General features: G+C 34.4%; 1 protein-coding gene across 1 annotated transcript in view; it reads left to right on the top strand.

The window, feature by feature from the left end:
* The window catches only part of LOC114069292 (vacuolar protein sorting-associated protein 13B-like), a gene marked incomplete at its 3' end in the record, with an annotated part of 183,460 nt that overhangs the window by 44,301 nt on the left and 118,442 nt on the right, over positions 1 to 20,717 (top strand). The window contains exons 5-14 of the mRNA XM_027905981.1: positions 81 to 248; positions 1,384 to 1,565; positions 5,170 to 5,344; positions 7,425 to 7,687; positions 10,225 to 10,320; positions 10,654 to 10,776; positions 12,119 to 12,256; positions 13,642 to 13,729; positions 18,655 to 18,846; positions 19,446 to 19,615. Of these exons, the coding sequence (XP_027761782.1) occupies positions 81 to 248; positions 1,384 to 1,565; positions 5,170 to 5,344; positions 7,425 to 7,687; positions 10,225 to 10,320; positions 10,654 to 10,776; positions 12,119 to 12,256; positions 13,642 to 13,729; positions 18,655 to 18,846; positions 19,446 to 19,615 (1,595 nt within the window). The remainder of the gene's footprint in view (positions 1 to 80; positions 249 to 1,383; positions 1,566 to 5,169; positions 5,345 to 7,424; positions 7,688 to 10,224; positions 10,321 to 10,653; positions 10,777 to 12,118; positions 12,257 to 13,641; positions 13,730 to 18,654; positions 18,847 to 19,445; positions 19,616 to 20,717) is intronic.

Below are 20,717 nucleotides of genomic sequence, written 5' to 3' on the forward strand. Positions count from 1 at the left end.
ATAATGGAATTTATTACTAAATAAATTACTTTGGTATCATGTCTTCCTTATCACTCCCAATAATTTACTTTATTTTTTAGGTTATGTTCAGAGTTTGATTAGGCGTGTTGTAAACAATGTCAACATTGTGATCAACAATCTCATATTAAAGTATGTGGAGGATGATATTGTTCTCTCAGTCAATATAACTTCCGCAGAATGCTATACAGTGGATGAGTTTTGGGATCGAGCATTTATGGACATCTCTGGTGAGCAGATAGTTTTTATTTTTATATGTCACTGTGGAGGCACTCTTAAATTCATATAGAAATTTGCAAATCTCATAAAAATGACTCTTTATATCAGAAGTAAAATAATTTCTGCCTGTTTTCATTTCTAATCAGTTTTTCCTGTGTCCTTACCTTGATTCTGAAAAACCAGTTATGCTAATATAGATTGATTCTTAATGCATACCTGTATGATCACACATAATTACATCAGATGTGTTGCAGTCCTCTGCTCATACTTGCTGTCATTTGAGGGTATTTCATTCTGAGCTTGCTGCTGGCAGTGAGTGCACAGGCAATCAGTTTCTATTTTTGTGAAGGAGCAGTAGCATATTAGGGCATTTCATTGCCCTTTTTTGTGATGGTGTTTAAACAGGCTGGCTAAAGAGGCAGTAAAACACTCTGCACTGTAGTGAGCATGGCATACCAGTTGCAAGACATGATTCATTTCGCTTCATGTTTTCAGGGGTAAAAGAAAACAACTTCTGATTTTTGTTTCGGTCTTCAGTATTTCAATGTTTCAGTTCTTGAATTGACAACATTCACCTCTATGTCTAGCTGCTCTTGTTGACATTTGGTAGAGGTGGAATATGAGTACATTGAGAGTACTAAGATCACACAGAAGATTTCAGGTAGAGTGGGGAATGCAAATAATGTTTTCCTGGACGTATTGTTTTTGCTCTGGCTAAAATAGTTACAAATTCACATGACAAAATTACAAAATATGTTATGTGGTAAGATCACTGTAATAGCTCTTATTTGTTTTGGAAGATTCAAAAGAAAACTTTGGGGAAAACATGCAAAGTTATTTCTGGGAGAATAGTAAGAATGATATTTATTGCAGTTATGCTTCCACGTGAAACAGTACTCTTGTAGAAAGATCTAAGGTACAGTGAGAGGGTGAAAATTTTAATTGACTGTAACTAATCTGTCCTCACTTCTTATGCATTCAGCAGAAAATGTCTGTGTCACATTAATCATTATAAGCAAGTACTTTGCTGCTGATTTAAATAATGATCAAATAAGTATCTTATATTGTTTTATTTTATTTAAGAACCTGTATGTACAATTTTTCTTACGCAATATATTTTTTTAATCTATACACTTCTTTTAAAAGCCACTGATCTGGTACTGAGAAAGATGATCAACTTTTCTGACTGCACAGTATGTCTTGATAAGAGAAATGCTAGTGGTAAAATTGAATTTTACCAGGAACCTCTGCTGTACAAATGCTCCTTCAGGACTCGTCTGCATTTCACTTATGATAACCTCAACTCCAAAATGCCATCTATTATTAAAGTAGGTATCCAAAATAATGTTTCATGCTACTCACTTGTGAAGTTTTGAGATTTTTCAAAAGATACTTTGAAATTTTAAGTAATATGAAGAGCTTATGCTGTTGCTTTTTACTACAGGAATTTTTAGTTGTGTTTTGTGTATATGATGCAATTAGTTTACCTACAGTAACAGTATGTAAATAAGGAAGTTATGCTCTCTAATATTTCCTTTTATTCTTGGAGTTTGAAAAACCCGTAATTGTAAAAAGCAAAAGAAAGTCTGCGGTAATGTGGTAAAGAAAAAAACCCAGTTGCGTACTCAAAGGTGTCTGCAACAGAAAGGATTTTTTCCCTCAAGTTATTGTTTCAAGTGTAGCTCAAACTCTCATGAACAAGAAGAAACTTGAGTGTGTTAACACTGTGCAGTGAACCACGTGAAATGGATTAGCAAGTCGAACTCAGCTCCTCGTGAACAGGGGTGTGATGTTATACACAGACATCCCACACGAGGTGACATCTTTACATTTTGCAGTGCAGAAACAAAATGTTAAGCTGATGGGGAGACTAAGCTACCTTACACTCCTATTTTTTTTTTTTTCTGCTCTGAATAGTCACACATGTAAGGTTCATTTCTCCTCCTTCCCACTCTCAAGGCATATCAATGGTGCCCATTTAATTAGCTGAGAAGTTTTTAACATTAGGAAAGAGACAGTGTTAATCGAAATTATTCTCCAGGTGTATGCACTGCGAAATATTAGATTTTGAGATCAGTTTTGATGGACATTTCTCAAGAATATAATTTAGAAGTGTCACTCTTTTAGTTCATGTGATTCAGGAAGTCCTAGGTCGCTGTGAACTTGAGGCTGGGAGTTAATCTTGCCCAGTTTGCCAAAAGCCCCTTCTTCTTCTATGTGCTGTACAACTCTATACCTTTGGTTACTTTGAGCAAATTTGAAGATTTGTGAATATGATAATGACCAGATGAGTCTTTATCCAGCTAAGAATAATCACAAAATGCTGCATAAAATGCCTGGTGGTACACGTTTGCAGAAGCGTCCTTTCTTCATATGTGTATCTTAATTTATACAAAGACTGATTCTTCATACTGGGAAGAAACCTTTTTTTTTTTTTTTCTTTTGTTTTATTTACTTTCTTCTTTATTCAGAGAAATGTGTAGCGATTTTGGAATTTTGCTTATTTTGAGGTTTATAAAAAAGTAGTTGTGTATTCAGTGATAGTAGGACTTTTAACTGTGTACAACAACTTTGGAATTTGTGATCTCCCATGATAATAAGGAATCACCATATATTGTCCTGTGTGCTAAGTTTGCAAAGCAAAAGTTAATGGCCAAATTACAAGTCTCTGACAGCGCACTTTAATGTAAATGCTCACAGTCTTCCATATACTTTAAAATTACACAGTTGTAAAAATGGTGATCGTTATTATTTAATTGCTTACAATTTTTTAGTGGATATTGGACTAAAAACTAATTCTAAAATACACAGTGATGGTACTAATTTAATTAAATTTGTATTGAACTTCTTTGGTCATCTTTGTTGGTCATTTATTGCTTCTGCCCTTTTTTAAGGCACATGTCAGTTTGTTCAAAGATGTTTTAAATTTTTTTATATATATATATATACTTTGGTTTTGGTTATGATGCACATAGTTTGTTTAACATTTTTCTTTTTTCATTTGTTCTTTTTTTTCTCTTCCATTTTCTTCAATCTTTAAACATAAAAGACTGTTTATAAAAATATTCAGAAATATGCACAATGAAATAAAATATTAGACATGATGCTAGATTAATATTTAAGTGAAGTAATAATTGTTTATTGTGATCCATAGAATAGTGGTCTAAAGATAATGATTTTTAAGATCTTTATTATTTTTAAATATTTCACTGCCATTCCATTATGCAACAATTAGATCTACAAATCTGCTGACGATGCAAACTTGTGTTTGGTAACTTTCTGGATGGTTTTATTCATGGAGATTGTGCATTGTGGGTCATCAGGTTGCAGCAGTTTAAAGAGACTCTTTAAAATATTTAGCTAATCAGTGGAAATAACCTTGTTTTCTTTCAGTTGAAGCAACAGGAGCTGTTATCAGTAAATACAACAGCTTCATTAGTGGTATTAATTCAAGGACACTTAAAGCTTTGTAAAAGTCTCTGCTGTAAATGATATTACTGCAGCTTCCGTGTGTCTGAAGGGTAGGTTAGTGAAGGACAGAGGTTTGTTTCCCAGTTCAAGACAAAAGCCAGCAGCGCCCAATCTTTCTCTCCAAATCTGTGAAGATATTTATAATAAGGTATTTTATTCTATGTGTTGTTCACTTAGTAAGGATATTTGTTTTTCAGTCTTGAGAGAAAACTTCCAAGACATGTGCTCTTTTGATTTCTTTGTAGGGACTAGAACATTTTTTAACCTGCATAATTTTGATTACTATGTCCATTGCAAAGTTTTGACCAAACTAATCTTAATGATTTTTATTGGAGTTAGGACTTCTCAAAGGAGGATGGTTCTTAAGTCCTTGGGTATGTATTTGTGTGCTTTTAAAATGGGAACACTAAGCTCCTATTTTCAGTTTTAGAATGAAAATTGTGTAAGTGGGTGGAATTGACAAAACACATGTAAAATAATTAGAGTTGTAAGCTTTTTTCTGCTGTTCTTGTAAAAACCATCCTGGGATGAGGTAACTGTAAGACAGATGAGCTGATTTTCACTGGGGATGTCAGTCCTGCCTCCATCTATTTGTAGCAGCACTGACATTTGTCTGACCTGTCAGTCATCTAAGTCCACTCACAATGTTGACAGAAAGCTAACTTGACAAGAAGAAATAAATAGTTTCCTGCCAGTTTTAGGAAGATGAGTGAATCAGCTGAGGAGCAGCTGAGTTCCACTGACCATGTAAGAGCAGGATCATGATGGGAGGATTGTACCATACAAGATGTCCTGGAGTGTAATGTAATTTCAGTGAAGCTACTCTATAATTATCTTCAGTGCCTACAATGCTATCTAGTGTTCCTGTTCTTGACTATGACATATGCCCTTTGTGACTTTAAAAAGGCTTCTGGCAAAATAATCCAAATAATCCTTTTTTTTTTTTTTCCTTCCAAATCTTAAGATTGTTAATTTTTCCTTATCCTTCCTGTGTTATTCTGCACAGAAAAGGTTTGTGCACTTGCAACAGTGTTGGAAGTGGGAAAGAATCAAAATGAAGGACCTTGTATATTAAACCCAGTATATCTAGTGTTTCTTTAGCATGCAGAGATTTTTATGAAAAATGAAAATAAAAGTTCTATGAGATGCACTGAAGTCACTTAGGTTTGAGAAACGTTTTCAGCAACAATTGTAAAAAACCCAAATAAATAAATGTTTATGTGTACGTAAAATATGTTACACTTGACATTTCAACCAGAAGGTCTCTTGTGTGGCAACCCAAAGAGTGTATGTTTTTGATTGTTGATGTTTGCACCCCTTTGCCTCATGTTGTACTGCAGCTTTTGTTTTTGGAAATCAGAATGCCCGTACCAAAAGGATATGGAGTTTTATGGTTTAAAAGCCAACTTTGCTGATGACAGAGACTTGTTATTATTGTTTTTGTTCTCTTTCATATTATAGATTCACACATTAGTTGAAAGTTTGAAACTTTCAATCTCTGATCAGCAGCTTCCTATGTTTATACGTATAATGCAGCTTGGGATTGCTCTGTATTATGGAGAAATAGGCAACTTCAAAGATGGGGAAAGTGAAGATTTGATTTGCCACACTAAAGATATGTTGGGAAATATCGCAGGTAAATACAACCTCCACTTTATAAGAAGCAATGTTAAAAACATGTATTTCTTTGCTTTTTGCAATCATAAATGCCCAAGTCTAGTCCTTGTCAAGTATCTCTGCAGTTTGCAGATTGTTAGAAGCAGTTCATTGTGCTGGGTAAGTATTTAGTACTCTAACGTTCTTTCATATTAGGTTCCATAAAGAGTTCTGGTGGTCCTGACTAAACTGAGATGAAACAGGATCCAAAAAGACCATTTTGGGAGTTGTGACACAGTAGGGAACTTTGGCTTTGTCACTGTATCATGCAACAAAGCACCTGTCCATAAGCAAGCGCAAAACCGGCAGCAGCCACATTTGAACTAAATTAGAAATAAGCCAGAGTGCGTTTTGTTATCTTTCTTTGGAAATTGTTATTGACGATAGATATATCAGAACTTGTTCTAAACATCAAAGTACTGCTTTGCACTATGTTTTCAATAGTTCTGTCCATTTACATTGTCTGGTCTTGTTTGCTTTTTATTTTCATACGACATGTATTCCCTCCTCTACATGTTTCTTCATAGTGGGTGTAGTGGTTTTAATTTAGTGATAGAAGATAGGTATAGCTTCCTCCTTCTGTTTTCTATACATAGAACAACTAAACTAAAATGATGCTTATTTTAATGACTTCCAAAATAATAAAAAAATGTATAGCCCAAACTATTATCTGCCATATCTTACTGTTGCCTCTGTGCGTGCTGGAGCAAGAGGTATGCTAAATGGTGGCTTAATTTTATGGCTATGTAGACTAAATATTATGCATGACCCAGGTCCTAACCCTAAACTACTTGAGTCATCCTCCATATCAATTCTTTTTCCTTCTATATCTGACAGTTGTGCCTCTTGGCTTTTTCCAAGATTTTATGTGCACCTCTTCTGTATTTCCTGTGTTTCAAGATTTATATTTGGATTGAAATCTGATCTCTAAGACTGTTTTGTGAAGAGCACAGGAAGGAAGCTTGCATTGCCCTTGTGGGTGGAGGTGTCCTTGCCTCTAAGCATGTGCACAGAATTCTCATGAGTATTTTTATTACACTTTCTTCCATTATGCAAGTATAAATAATTACAGTAAAAGACTAAAGACTGTTTAAACTAAAGAGTGAAAGGTCTAAAATTTGTAAGAGTGGGATCTCTGAGTTTAAAAAGAAGTAAATAGAAATGGAATATGCCTATTTCTGTTCTCAGTTAAAAGGATATATTAAACATAATATTTTTCTCCTACACAAACAGTACTGCATCCTGTACTAACTATAGTAATTCTGAAGTAGTTAATAACCTTTGAGAGTCCCATAAGAGTGGTGATGAAACCAAATAGAAGATAATTATGCTCTTAGTACATGCAGTATTATCCATCTGGACCATGAGTCTTAGACTTGAATCCTTGGGGAAGTCTTTGTTTTGCTTTGTGTGCTATCTCTAATTTTTTTCAGAGAAGAATTAACATTTAGACTTTTGACTCATAGATGTCATACCAGCTTTTCTGAGCATAGTTAAACCTGTATCTTTGGATACTTGAAAAACTGAGTTAAACAAAGAAGGTTTTCGGCCTTAAATTTTGGATGTTAATTTTTGTGCTGTGTTTACATTTTTCTCATTATCACTGTTGCAATTGAGGTCCTTTTTTTTTTCATTTTAAAATTGGTAACAACGAGATTGTAACGCGGCATAATTTATGTAAAATGTAATTTAATTAATTTTTTAATTTAATTAATTAAAGTAAGGTTTAATTTGCAACTTTAGAAGGTCTTTAATGGAAGAAATCTTGAAAGCTTGTGGTATAGATGAAAAATTCTGGCCTCACTGCAAGTATACTAAAACTATTGCAAGGATTCTTAATATTATTTTGGAGGAAAATGTTAATGAAACAAACAAGTGTTTGGAGACTTATATTCAGTAATTTAAAACTTCTACTTGTTTTCAGTCATGATAAACCAAGTATCAGTGAATGTTGTGTGTAATACTGTCCTAGATAAATTTTGCATACTAAGACTTTGAACTTAATAAATAAACTTTCAAGCTTGGTTGCTCTGAAATTTAAATTGTTTTTTGTTTCAAAGGTAAAGAAGATGAAACAAGCTCAGTAATGCAATATCCGACACAGTATCAAGATCCTTATTTGCATCAAGACGATGACCAGCAACAGGGATGGGTATCTTGGGCTTGGTCGTTTGTCCCTGCCATTGTGAGTTACGATGATGAAGAGAATGATTCTAGTGGAATTGATGATGGAACAATGTTACATCAGCAGAAATCTCAGTCCCTAAAGGATCCTATTATTTCCGTTGGGTTTTACTGTACGAAGGCAACAGTGACTTTTAAGGTAAGTATTCCTCTGTTTCATAAAGGATTTATTTGGCTTGTTGAGGAAGTGCACAGAGATTACCTTTGCATACTGTTTGATTGGAGATGGGTAATGGTACATTAATGAATAACATGGAAAGTGAATGCTGAATGTTCCTCTTCCATCATACTGTACTGATAATTGCAATGTGAGCTGGTTTTGCCATTTCAGCCAACTTTATAATCTTAAAGGGAAACAATTTAGATTTATATTCTTTGATGGGAGAAGAATCTTAAAGGCTTTCTATGAATGTTTATTGAAGTATTCTATCCATATAATGTGTAATATTTCTTTATAAAAAAGCTTTAGCTTCACAGAGATTGTGAATTTGAGGATTTGTTTAGACTGCTCTTTTTTTAGACTATTGTAAGTAAAAGTATGATTTTAGCTTGATAATGTTGAAATTATTTTCCATTTGTTGAAATTGAAAGCATAAATAGTATGTATACTTAGAGTTATAGACTATGTATGTAGAGAAAGATTTAAGTATTTTTTTGTAAACAAATCTCAAAGAGGTTGCTGGCCTTCTCTCTATTCTTTTGTAAACTTGCAGAAGGGAATATGGAGTCTGAATAAGATACTGAGATGTACTGACAGAAATTAAGGTTCTGAATTAATGAAATACTTTCTTTTTAACATGTGCCAAACTATATGCAAGCAATTTTATGTGCATAACTACACAAAGTGGCTCTTGGCTTTACAATTAAACATGTATTAAATCAAGGCCAGAAAACTCTGCCACAGAGTAGCTAAGGCTGATTTTTATGACTTTGAGCCTTTCAGATGAACTGCAATACTTTTGTAACTCTCGTACAACATTTATGTGCCTGACTGTACACCTAATACCATCAGCAGCTCCCTGAACCTTTATTGCCTGTTTGGCTTGTCATCTGTGCACAAGAGTGTTGTGAGGGGCTTTATGCTTAATTTCTCTTAGCTGTTTTTGATTGGTGGCATAGCAGGGCATTGAGCTGCTTGGCAACTGCCAGAAAGGATGAGACAAATGACTTTGGAAGCTGTAGGCTTTCTGTGGGAAGGTTAATGCTTTAAGCCTTCAGCCTCCTGGCAAATTTGGTTGCAAAATTTGAGGATATCAGCAAACGTTATCATGTTCTTTTGTGTCAATCAGCTTCAGTCTTCATTAAAAAAGGCTGAAAATAAATAATAGAGAATCTTTTCTTCCTCCATTAATTATATCTCTGGGACACTTAAACCCAAACAAACTACCAGGAATCAAATTTCTCATTTTTAATGGCTCAACATCTTGTTTTGCACTTTGTCATACAGTCGTAATTTTATGCTCTTTCCTTGTGTGAGAAAAATCATTAAAAATAATATGAACTTCTTTTTCGAACATACTTTGCTTGGGGGCTTTCCTAATGCTTCTTTGGCAACTTCAGGCGTTTTATATTGGGAAGTGATTAAAAACTTCTTACAATGTAACATCTTACATTCTATAAATTTTAAATGTGAAATGATGTATGATATTAATATGGTGACAGTTAGGAGGAAAACAGAATTCATTGTTCTGCTTGCATGCAAAGAATGTATGGAATTAATTTGTGGTTCATATTTTGGTTAAAAAATAAGGTCAAGTTTCTGCATTAGCATTCTGAACAGTTGATATCATTCCAGCTAAAAATCATGCCAAATTAAATGTAGCATTTTCTAATAATGGTGAAAATTATTCTTGTAATGTCTGAGTTCTTTTAATCAATTAATTGCTTTTCCTCTACTATAATTGCACACAGGTGAAGGGTGATCAGTGATTTTTTCATCCAATTTTCTTGGACATTTGGATTGCAAAATTTTAATTTGAAACAACATCCATGTGTATCCACTGTTGAAAAAAATGAGAGCCTGTGGATATTTTCATATAAAAATTAGAATTTGAACTAGTTAAGCTGTTCAATGTAAGCTGTTTTTTTCATGCAAAATATAACATTTTCATTACTTTGTACCTCTTTTCTTCTTTTTCTTAGCTGTAGGTTATGTGCTTTTTTTAACCTGTGTTTTACCGTTTTGACTTTTTATATGGAAGTCATTCAAGAAATATAAATGCATGTTACTCTCAGTTGCTATGACAAGAAACAAAAATGAGTATGGTTGTAATCAAAATGTTTTCATAATATTACCATGCTGTTTAGTTATTTCTGGGAAGAATTAATAATGTATTTATGCATTTTTACAACTGTTTATGAACTAATTTATTCTATTAATAATGCAGCTGTGTATTTCTTTCATCTTTTTACATAGTTTCTCTTTAGATAAGGAAACTGAAAATACTGTAGTGGAATTTAGACATTCTGTTATGGCATATTTCAACCAGAAGTTGAATATGAGAAGTTCCAATATGGATAATGTGTAACAGCTGTTTAATTGCACCTGTTTCCTGCCTGTTAATAGGTTTTGGCTCATAGTTTAATTTGTCTTCATCAATTCTGTATATTAATGACATTACTGCTGTTTAATACTAATATTGACTTTTATAAGGTGTTTATCCTATTGTTTCATAGCTCACTGAAATGCAAGCTGAAAGTAGTTATTACAGTCCTCAGAAAGTAAAATCCAAAGAAGTTATATGCTGGGAACAAGAAGGAACAACAGTTGAGGTAATGTTCCTTTGACTGGGCTTTTTTGATTTATCATAAGTAATTTAGCAAATAGTTTCCAATAAAATGTTTTTAAATTATTTTGTTGCAGAGTTGTCATATTCTGTCATATTGGATGTGTTTGTTGTAATAATCATGTACATATAAATTCTCTAAATTTCTAGAGCTGTGGTGATACTAAAGTAATCTCTTCCTTTGAAGTACCCTGTGTGATTGCTGTTTATTAAAGCTCTAAATACATAAACCTAAACATATTTTGGCTCACTTTTGCCCACATTTTCTATTTCTTACGGAGTAGAAGTCTTAAAAATACCACTTTTTTTTCCTCACTAGGTCCTTATGAAAGGTGAACTTTTCTTTGATTGCCAAATTGGTTTTGTTGGTTGCCAAGCTATGTGCCTTAAAGGAATTATGGGAATTAAAGATTTTGAAGAGAACATGAATCGGAGTGATGAAGTGAGTATGTTGAAATATGAGCTGACTTGCTCAATTAGCAATTCTGTTATGGTTTATTGATTGCAAAAATTGAAAAGACTTCTATTACCAATTGTGATTTAAGTTTTTGAATGTTACTGGTATATAGGACTCAGTTCCATTCCTCAGACTTGAGAAGACAAATATTTCAGAATGAGAAGGGGCAAAAGAAGACCTTTTTCTTTGATAATAGCCCATTATTGTCTATGTGTGCACACTCTGATTTTGTATAACAAATACAAACAGTTGAAAATCTTTGAAAGTGCTTAAATGAACAGAAGGTTGGAAGGGAACAAATGGGAACACTGTATGCTGAAGATAGTAGAAGTGTGGTACAAATATCAAATGAGTATTTACCTCATTTTTCAAGAAGGTTAAGAGAAGTTTTAAATTAAGGAGTTAAATGGTATTAATTTCTATATTTTAAATAGAAGCAAATCTTCAATTGCTTAAGACAAAATTAAGTATCTATATGGAGTACTTTTAAAATATTTAATGAACTGGTGCATTAAATTTTAAATTTGATAATGATTTTTGGTTGAACTGTAGATAGAATAGTGTCCCAAGGTACTGGAGAACAGCAATTATTGTCATTTTTTAAATAAAAAAAAAAAAAAAACGCAACCAAGAGCAGACCTATTAACTTGATGTTAGTGTTCTGTGAAGTCTTGGGATGTATTTTAAGGAGAAAAATTAAGAATATGAAAGAAAATACAAAATTATTATATTTATGTCAAATATCTGCTAATCTGGAAAATCATACACTGTACTGTGATAGGTACGATGGGACAGATTCTTATCCTTGACCTGTGAGAGAAGCATGGCTTGACATCCATCTCAGGTGTTTATGTATGCAGCAGAGAAAACAAAAAAAGATCTAGATATTGTTACCCAGCTTCAGATTACGATACGGGATTTTAGAGATGCAGTGGGACACACTACATGACTGGTGTGCTGCAGTGGATAGAAATGGGCTTTTCCAGAAAGAGAGGCTGTAAAACTGTAAAAATGCTCCATTGGCCTTGTTAAGTACAAGGGAGATGTGACTGGGGATGTGAGTGTGGGTAGCAGCCTTGTCCGCAGCAACTATGAGGTTGTCATCTATAAAATCATTTTTATTGATTTGAAAATGGGGAGGGAGTGGACAGGAACTTCAGTGTTACTTCAGTGAAAATAATTTAATTCGTACTGAAATATACTCTTGAGGGCTGCTGCTGTGCATGTGTTATTTGTGTGTTATGACAATTGAAACTTCTGTTAACTTCACTATGTTTGTTTTTTGTTTTTCCTCCCCTGCCATATTATTTTGTACTACCTCATGAAGGAGGCCTACTTCTTTAATTGTGGAGAAAATTTGAGTGCGAAAGGGATGACATATCTTACCAATTCACTGTTTGATTACCGAAGTCCAGAAAATAATAGTATTCGGGCAGAATTTATATTGGATGCAGCTCATCATAAGGTCAGAGAATCACATTTTTCTTGGAAAAAATTCCGATGCTGTGTAATGGATTTTTAATAATTATTCAGATCTATATGTACTACTAGAGGACTGGTATTTCATTACTTTTTCACATTTAACTGAATCTTACATTGCAGCTGGCAAAAAAAAGTAAATCTGTTTGTGTTAAAAAAAAAGACACCCACAAAAACCGAGCCAAAAAAAAACCAAACTGAAAAAACTTATCCAAAAGAAACCTCAAATCCCCTTCTTCTCCTCCGAAAACTGAATTAATGCCATAATTTCCAAAAGCACTAACCACAGAACACTTTGAGAGTAATAGGTATGAAAGAATGCTAGCAAAAGCTTTACTAGCACATACTTTAAACCCAAACAGTAAGTGGTCCATGGTCTTCAAACTAAGAAGTGCTTTCTTTGAAACCAGATTTGGGCAGTGCTAATTTTATTGTTTGTGTCCAATGTTTGTCTACTTAGAGAAAATTTTACTAATCCTACCTTTTTTGGAGACAAAGTTTCAATCACCGAAAGTGTCTGTTTTTGTAAATTGTGCAGTAAAACTTTATTACCTGATTAGCTGTGATTATTAAAAACTGGATGTAATGACCAAGGTGGTTCTTTCCAGTTGTGTTCATAGGTGGAGTTCCGTGTTCTATTTAATGTACAGACAATTCATTTACAATTTGGAATGTATCTAATTTCTTTTAAATATGAATTTTACTATTGTCACCTTTTTAGTACCACAGATGAAGTGTAACCTTGAAGAATCCCGTAAAAATAAAATCAGTAAAATCACAAGTACTTGCATTCAAACTATTCCCATATAGTGTTTTAGTTTTAAGCTTTACTCTATACTTGGTCTGTCTTCAATGCTTTTACGATTTGCCTATTTTTTTGGCTAGAGGCAAAGCAAGTTTGCTATGTAATGGATTATATTATGTATAAATCCCAGGGATGGCATAAAGTCTTAATACGTTTCCTACTGTTTAAAGACAAAACCACAATGTTCCTTGAATAACAAAGCCAGATTGAATGAGCTTAAGTTTTCAGTGTACTTAATTAGGTAGATCTGTTGTATGCAAGAGGTCAAGTGAAGAATATTTACTCCATTTAAGGTACTAATTGACTAGATGCTATTGATGAATTGGTCAGCATGTCCACTGGAATTATGGATGTGCATTTGTGTGGCCTCAAATAGAAGTTACATTACCTATCAGAAAGGTGAATTCTTTGGGATAACCTCTGTCCTTTGTTTTGATAAGCCTTTCCGTGTGTTGATGCACAAATCCAAACATGAATATATCTCTCTAATACCAGTCTATCAGTTGGTAATCTCAAGATTCTTTCCTTCTACAACATTTTCTTTGTTTGCTTTGCTGTGTTGGTAGGAGACGTACACAGAGATAGCTGGAATGCAGAGGTTTGGGGCTTTCTACATGGATTACTTGTACACAATGGAAAGCACCAGTGGCAAAGGTACCTTTTATTCTTTGTTTACCCTGATAAATAATAGAAACAAAGACTTTTCATGCCTAGATGGTCCTTGACCAACTGTCCTCTAACTTATCTTAGATTTCCCATCAAGATCATCATTAAAACGCTTTCATCTTTGTTTGTTCAATGATGTCTTTGAGGTTAGCTATTTTGGTTAGCTGTTGATTGTCAGTGTTGTTCTGTTTTTTTTTTTCCTGCATAAGTAATCACAATGATATTTTTGTAGCCAGTTGCTAAACTGAAAGGAATTAGCTTCTAGCAGGGGTGAAGTTCATAAAGTATGATAACGTTTTTTAAAGCTGTCGTTATTGACTTTGCATGTAAAAAAAATGTTTTGAGAAACCCTAGTTGAAGAATGAGGTTGATTGTGCAGTTGCTGCAGAAGATGAAAATGACTGTGGTTTTTCTCCTATGAAATAAAATGCAAGGATGCAAGATAGTGTGGAGTCTTAATCTTGAAATATATGCATCTGAACAATTCTGTGAACAAATAAACCATGTGCACATAGATATTGGCCAATTTTAAGTAATCTTTGAGATTCCTGTCAATTCTTTTCTAAGCCTGAGAAGTGAATTCAGTACAGCAAGTGTATCTACTACTGGGAGTGTAACAAAAGCTGGGACAAAGGAGTTAATCTATCAGTAAGAAATATATATGCATTTTTACACATGTATTCTTATAATTAATTGCAATGTGATTTCCCCCCCCAGTTCTTGTAAGACTGTCATCTACAGCTGCTGCTCTGCAGTTTCATTGTCAAGTTAATAGAGTTTTCTTCTCTACTTGTTTATTTATTATCGTGAATACTATTTCTCTGAACATCTGTTGGAACTTCTTGCTGTTTTGTGACCGAACATTCATCTGTGCTTGCTACCTAATCCAACTCATCTGGGTTTTTTTCTCGTACGTTTGTTGGTTTTTGTTTGTTTTTGTTTGGTTGGGTTTGTTTGTTTTGTTTTGTTGTTGTTGTTGTCATTGTTTGGGGGTGTGTGTGTGTTTGTTGTTTTTCTTTCTATGTAAAAGAAGTCAGAACTCTTAATGTTTGCTTTTGTTTTCTGGACTTGCTGGGCATTAAGAAAAAAAGGAGTAGGAAAGAAACTTCCAGTTTCCTTAGAGGATGGATCATGCAAAACTTAAAAAAAGGAAATAAATAACGCTATTGGCTTTGGTAGTAGAGGAATACACTAGGAAATTTAACAATTCTTTCTCAGTTCTGTACTATGAGTGTGGTATGAAGCTGAAAAAATGTACAATTAAGTCACAATTCTACTGCAGTCTACTTATGGTTTTAATAGAGATAAATATTTCGTTTTGTGTTGAACTCTTATGTAGAGAAGCTGAAAATCTTGGGTAAGCCTTATCTCCTTTTTGAATCTTACTATAGAAAATTGAATATGCAAAGACCATTTGATTATGAAGAAAAATTGATTTTGTGGAATATTTTGTCGTGTTTCTCTGAATGCACAAGGAATGCAATGATCATATCTTTTTCTGACTTTTAACTAGCCCTTTTCTGGAATCACTGAACTCAGGAACAAAATTATTTTCCTCAATGCCAGGCTACTGGTATATTCTGACTACATTTTTTTTTTCCTCCTTAGCTTCTCTTCTTTTTCTTCCGGTTTGCTTTCTCAGAGCCATAGCTTCTGTTTTCTCCATCCAGGAAAACACAAAATGTAGCTTGGCTTCCTATCAAGCTGTGAGCTTTCATTTCGGTATTGCTCCTTTAATTTCAGCTACCTGGCTGCATAGAAGAAGGGAATGTATAAGTTTTAAATTGTGTAAATAGTTGTTGTTTCTCTAAATCAGGAACTTAAAACTTTAAGTTTTCAAATAGTTTTGTTCCTCAGAAAAGCAAATGTGATGTTTTCTGCTAGTTATTTTCTAGTTTATTTTTCCATACTGTGGGTTAAGCGTATAGTTATTAAATAACACATAAAAAATAGGTGTACATAATTTCTTTAAAATGAAGATATAAATGCCTCAAGATTCTGAAAACAGTATAAACCTACTGCACTTTTAATATGTGTTGTTTATATGAAAATTTAAATTTTACTTTCTTATTTTGATATTAACTGTGTTTTTAGTTACAATCAGTGCATTCCACATTCCATAAAATACCCTAACCCAACTTAAGTTATAGGAGGCAGTTACTGTGATTGTAAGATTTTTATCTGTCAAGGCAATTTTGGTTTGACACATTCTTTGCACCTTTAACCTTTCCTGAAGCATAGAATTACTGATTAAACCACAAGTGCCTCCTGGATAACATTAACCTCAGGAGTTTCATCTGTCACTTACAGAAGTGCATTAATCAATTTCAGTATTTTGAATGAAAACGAGATAGTCATGCACAGTAGTTTTATTTTGAAATGCTGCCTGTCCTCCCCTTCCTGTATTTTTCTGGGTTTTGGCTTCATATTTCAATGCAAAACATTTTCCCTGAAATGTTATGTAGCCTGTCAGTTCCCTGACTGCTGATTTGCATGACCTACAGACCTAGCAGGGTGTACTTTTGGAGTTCCATTTTGTTTGTAATGTGTACTTACCTTGGTGGCAAGTTTATTACTCAGCACTCATTTTGGTATTTTTTGTCAGTTAGAATTAGACACAAAGGTTTACAGAGAGCTTGAATACTCAGTGATCAAAAACTGCATCTGTGAAGTTTCAAGTCACCCGTGATCACCTAGTTCAGTAGAACCAATAGGTTTTCTATCACATTCTCATTGCACTTAGAATTAAATGGAACTGTTCCAGGTTTGTATACATTCTGTCACTTTAATATATTATTCATATACAAAAGATATATACAAGCAAGGGTAAGTCTGGGAAAAGGTAGGCTGTTACTACTTCTGGCCTTATTATTTTTGGCCTTTTTATTTTTATGTGATGTTATGGCTTTTTGCCCTTTTTAGTAGTGTTCATCTGAACTGAATACTCTGTAGAACTGGAACGATAAAAGTATGCGTGTTAACTGCCTGTAAAATAAATGCAGAAGGCTATATGCTGGCGTTTTAAAAAAAAATCCTTTTCAGGATTTATTAAAAAGGTCATAACTCAATTCCAGCTGATGATTTGAATAGGTTTTATAAGATAGAATCTTTCTGTCCTTTTATCTTTCTTTTATTGTTCTTTTTCCTCTGAGAAAAACAACACGCCAAGGGAAGCAGAGGCTAAAAATGCTCTTGCTGTCAACTTCTGTTGGGTTTTTAAGGATAAAGTTAATTCTTTTGCTGAGTGTATAAGCCTGTAAAGGCCTGCAGAGCATTAGACCAACTGTGTCAAATTGGGCATAGTCTTGGTTTGTTTGAGGACCTTTCTTCTGTTCTACTTAGAAGCATCAACATTTTATTATTTAAACACAAGGGGGAAAAAAACCCCTATCCTTTATTCCTTTCCCCCAAACTCACTTTCCCCAGTAGAAAGACTGTTTTGAGTGAGTATGGTAAAGGAGAGAGGCAAAAGGGAATGTTACTCTGGAACGTAAAAGACTGGGTTCCTCTCAGGCAACCAGAAATCATAGAATTGTTAAGGTTGGAAAAGAACAGTTATTGAGTCCAACCATTAACCTAGCACTGTCATGTTCACCACTAAACCATCTTCCCAAATGCCATATTTATATCTTTTTTGAACACTTACATGCATGGTGATTATAATACTTCCCTTAGACAGCTTGTTCCTATGCTTGTGGCAAATTTCAGTAAAGAAATTTTTCCCAGTATCCAATCTAAACCTTCACGGGTGCAACTTGAGGCTGTTTCCTCTCATCCTATTACTTCTTACTTGGGAAAAGAGACTGACTCCCACCCCCTTGCTGCAACATCCTTGCAGCTAATTGTAGTGAGCAATAAAGTCTCCCCTGAGACTCTGCCTTGTCTCCAGGCTAAACAACCCCAGGTCCCTCAGTTGCTCATCTTAAGACTTGTGCTCCAGACCTTTCACCAGTTCTGTGGTCTCAGAATCCATTGAATCTTGATGCTTGTATTGTCAGGCTGACTGTTCATTTATGTAATAATCAGTGAGACATTTAATGTTTAGTGCATGTGTCAAAGCAACGAAGACACTGTCAAAGTGATGGTTTATTAGGAAAAAAAACCAATCCTGCAGTTCTGCATACTAAATGTATTAGAGGCATGAGTCATATATAACAGGAAAACTTGAGCTTCTGAAATTTGCATAATTCAACTGAAGAATTTCTGTGAAGTATGTTTAGAGAAACAGTCATGATGTTTGGTAACTGATGAGTAGCCTCTATACAGTGAATGCATGGTTTTGGTCTACCTTATTACCTGACCTTACTAAACCGCTCTTTTATCTCTGTGTTGGTTCTTCTGAAAACAGCCCAAGACCTAATGATAAAGAAGTTTTCTTTCTCACTGCCCATGCAATAGAGAGTTGAGGTAAATCTGAATGGAAGGAAGGGTTTATCTTAGTTGTCAGTCTGGTTTATGACAGTACAAGTGAGTGTGATTCTCATGGCTCTGTACAGGCAGCTCACTTTTCAAGGGCCCAGGTCTGTAATTTTGCAGCACACTTTTTTCTTGATTGTTGGGGGTGGATATCTGTGACAAGCTGTAGAAAGTTTTGAACAGCACAGCTGTCATTGGCACCTGGGGTTAAATTGCCACAGAAGTTGAGATACCTCCAGAGAATACTGAACTTCAGAAATAAAAAGTTCATGGAAGAGTTCCTAAGTTGTACTCTGCTTGGAGGCAAGGCAAAAATTTGCCCTGTATGCTCTGCATTAAACAGAAAGTCATAGTGTCTTTCTGTGTTCTGTTTGCATTGTTATATTTTTATATATATTTATAAGTCTGTGATCATAGGATTTGAAACAGAAGTAGCTAATAAATTTTATTATGTCCAATTGTTTGATGTGATTTGTTTTTTCTAAAACTTCTTGTAGTCTCTGGGAATCAGCAAGATCTTTCTTCAGTGAAGAGTGAAGATTTTGGAAATGTTCAGGAGATGTCCACAAAAAGCCTCATTGTGGGCCCACTCAATCTTCGCCTGGATAGCAGCGCAGTACACCGGATAATGAAAATGATAGTCTGTGCTCTGGAACATGAGTATGAGCCATACAGCAAAACTAAGCCAGGTTTGCTCTATTTCATATACACAAATGTACAGAATTAAACCAGACCAAATTTAGTGCTCTTGAAAGTGCAGCTTCCAAAAAGCTAAAACCTCATAGGGGATTTTGTGAGTCCAAGGAGCAAAAGGTAAAATAAAGATAAAATTAACTGTAGTGTTCCCATCTGTGTTTTATATACTTCTGAGATAATTTCAGACACTTTGGGAGCCATTTGTTTTAATCATAAGACTCTTGTTGAGTAAGAAGGACTTATTTCATTGACTACTCTAGCTTAATTTTGGAGTCTTAGAGAAGAAAGTATCCTTGTTGGTATTTATTAGTTTGAAATAATAGTTATACAAGGTGAAAATGCATGGAAACAAATTATGGTAAACAGTTAAGATGAGTTTCTGAGGAAGAGCAATACAGATTTCAAAGTCAGGAAAATCCAGTTAGTATTGCATTTAGCCTTGGGTAGAACCAGCGTGGAATAACATTATTAACTATGAGGTGGAGGGAGAAGCTTTGCTTTTTTTGCTAGTCCCTAATTGTTTCTGAAACAGCAACCGTAGAACACATTTTATATATTTTAGTGAAACATATGTAATCTTGATTTATTGTAGATAGTACAGATGGAAACAGAACTGTGCCAAGCTCAGAAGAAATAGCATCACTAGAGGAATACATTCCCACTCGACTTACAACATTCACTGTTCTCAAGTGTACAATTATAATCCCTGTGGCAGAATTCAATTTACTAGACCACTTGCTCCCCATAATCATGGGTGAGAAGGTATGTATGCACAGATAATTATTCAGTTCTTTATATTGGCATGTGCTATTCCATATAAATTTTCTTATTGGTCTGTTGTTCCATGTGCTGGATACATTGCTGAATTCTGAATTGGTTTGGTGCCCCTGAGCCTTAGTTCACCTAAGACAAGTGATGTGTGACTATTTAGACTTAGAAACTGAAGGTGTCTTGTACTTATAAGAAAAAATAACTGTGAAGAAAAAAGATTTTAAAGCATCAAGCAGATGAAAAAGTAGTAGCTCTGAAAAAGTAGTAGCTCCTTTGATCAGAAGAGTACCTGTTGTGCAGGTCTTCTCAGACTTGGTAGAGTCTGAAATCTTTTAATAAAGAGGCTCAGTAGAGACTACACAGATGTTAACAGCCAGCTGTGTGTGTGCTAGTTCCAGGCAGGATGTGAGCAGGATGTGGGCTGTTACTGAGAATTTAACTGCTGAAGGACTTGCTCAGAGACAGAAATTTCCTAACAGCCCTAATTTGTTTTATCTTCTGGATATGTGTAGTATAACACCAGCTAAAGAATCTGGTTTTATTCCTATAGGATTCCTTCCTCAGTGCACAATATTGAGGTACTGTAGGGATGAATCTGTGTTTGGTAGTGAAGATTTGCAGTAGGTTTATCTCTATTGGCTGAGGCTGGAAGGTATTCTATGGATAAGGGAAGGAATAGAAGAAAAGAAAAAACAATCAATTTTTGATTTAATTAAATTTCTGTAACTTCTATCTGATATTTCATCTGATAGGCTGAGAAAGCTTGCTTTGCTCAGAGTGGAGAAGAAAATGCTTCAAGGAGCCGTCACTGTGGCCTTTCAGTACCTAAAGGGAGCTTATAAAAAGGAGGGAGAGAGTTTTTATACAGGTAGATAGTGACAGGACAAGGAACAATGGTTTTAAACTAAGAGAGAACAGATTTAGATTGGATGTTAAGAAGGAGTTCTTTACTCAGAGGGTGATGAAGCACTGGAACAGGTTGCCCAGAGAGGTTAGGATTTTTTAGTGCATTGCACTGTAGTGGTGCTTTTCACATTATGGGCATGGGAAGATGGTATTTTTATAATGGGAGAACAGTCCCATGTTTGTTGTA

This window comes from Empidonax traillii, unplaced genomic scaffold (genome assembly GCF_003031625.1).
Source record: "Empidonax traillii isolate 1590-97213 ecotype Southwest subspecies unplaced genomic scaffold, ASM303162v1 scaffold1229:size276339, whole genome shotgun sequence".
In the NCBI taxonomy this organism is placed as follows: Eukaryota; Metazoa; Chordata; class Aves; order Passeriformes; family Tyrannidae; genus Empidonax; species Empidonax traillii.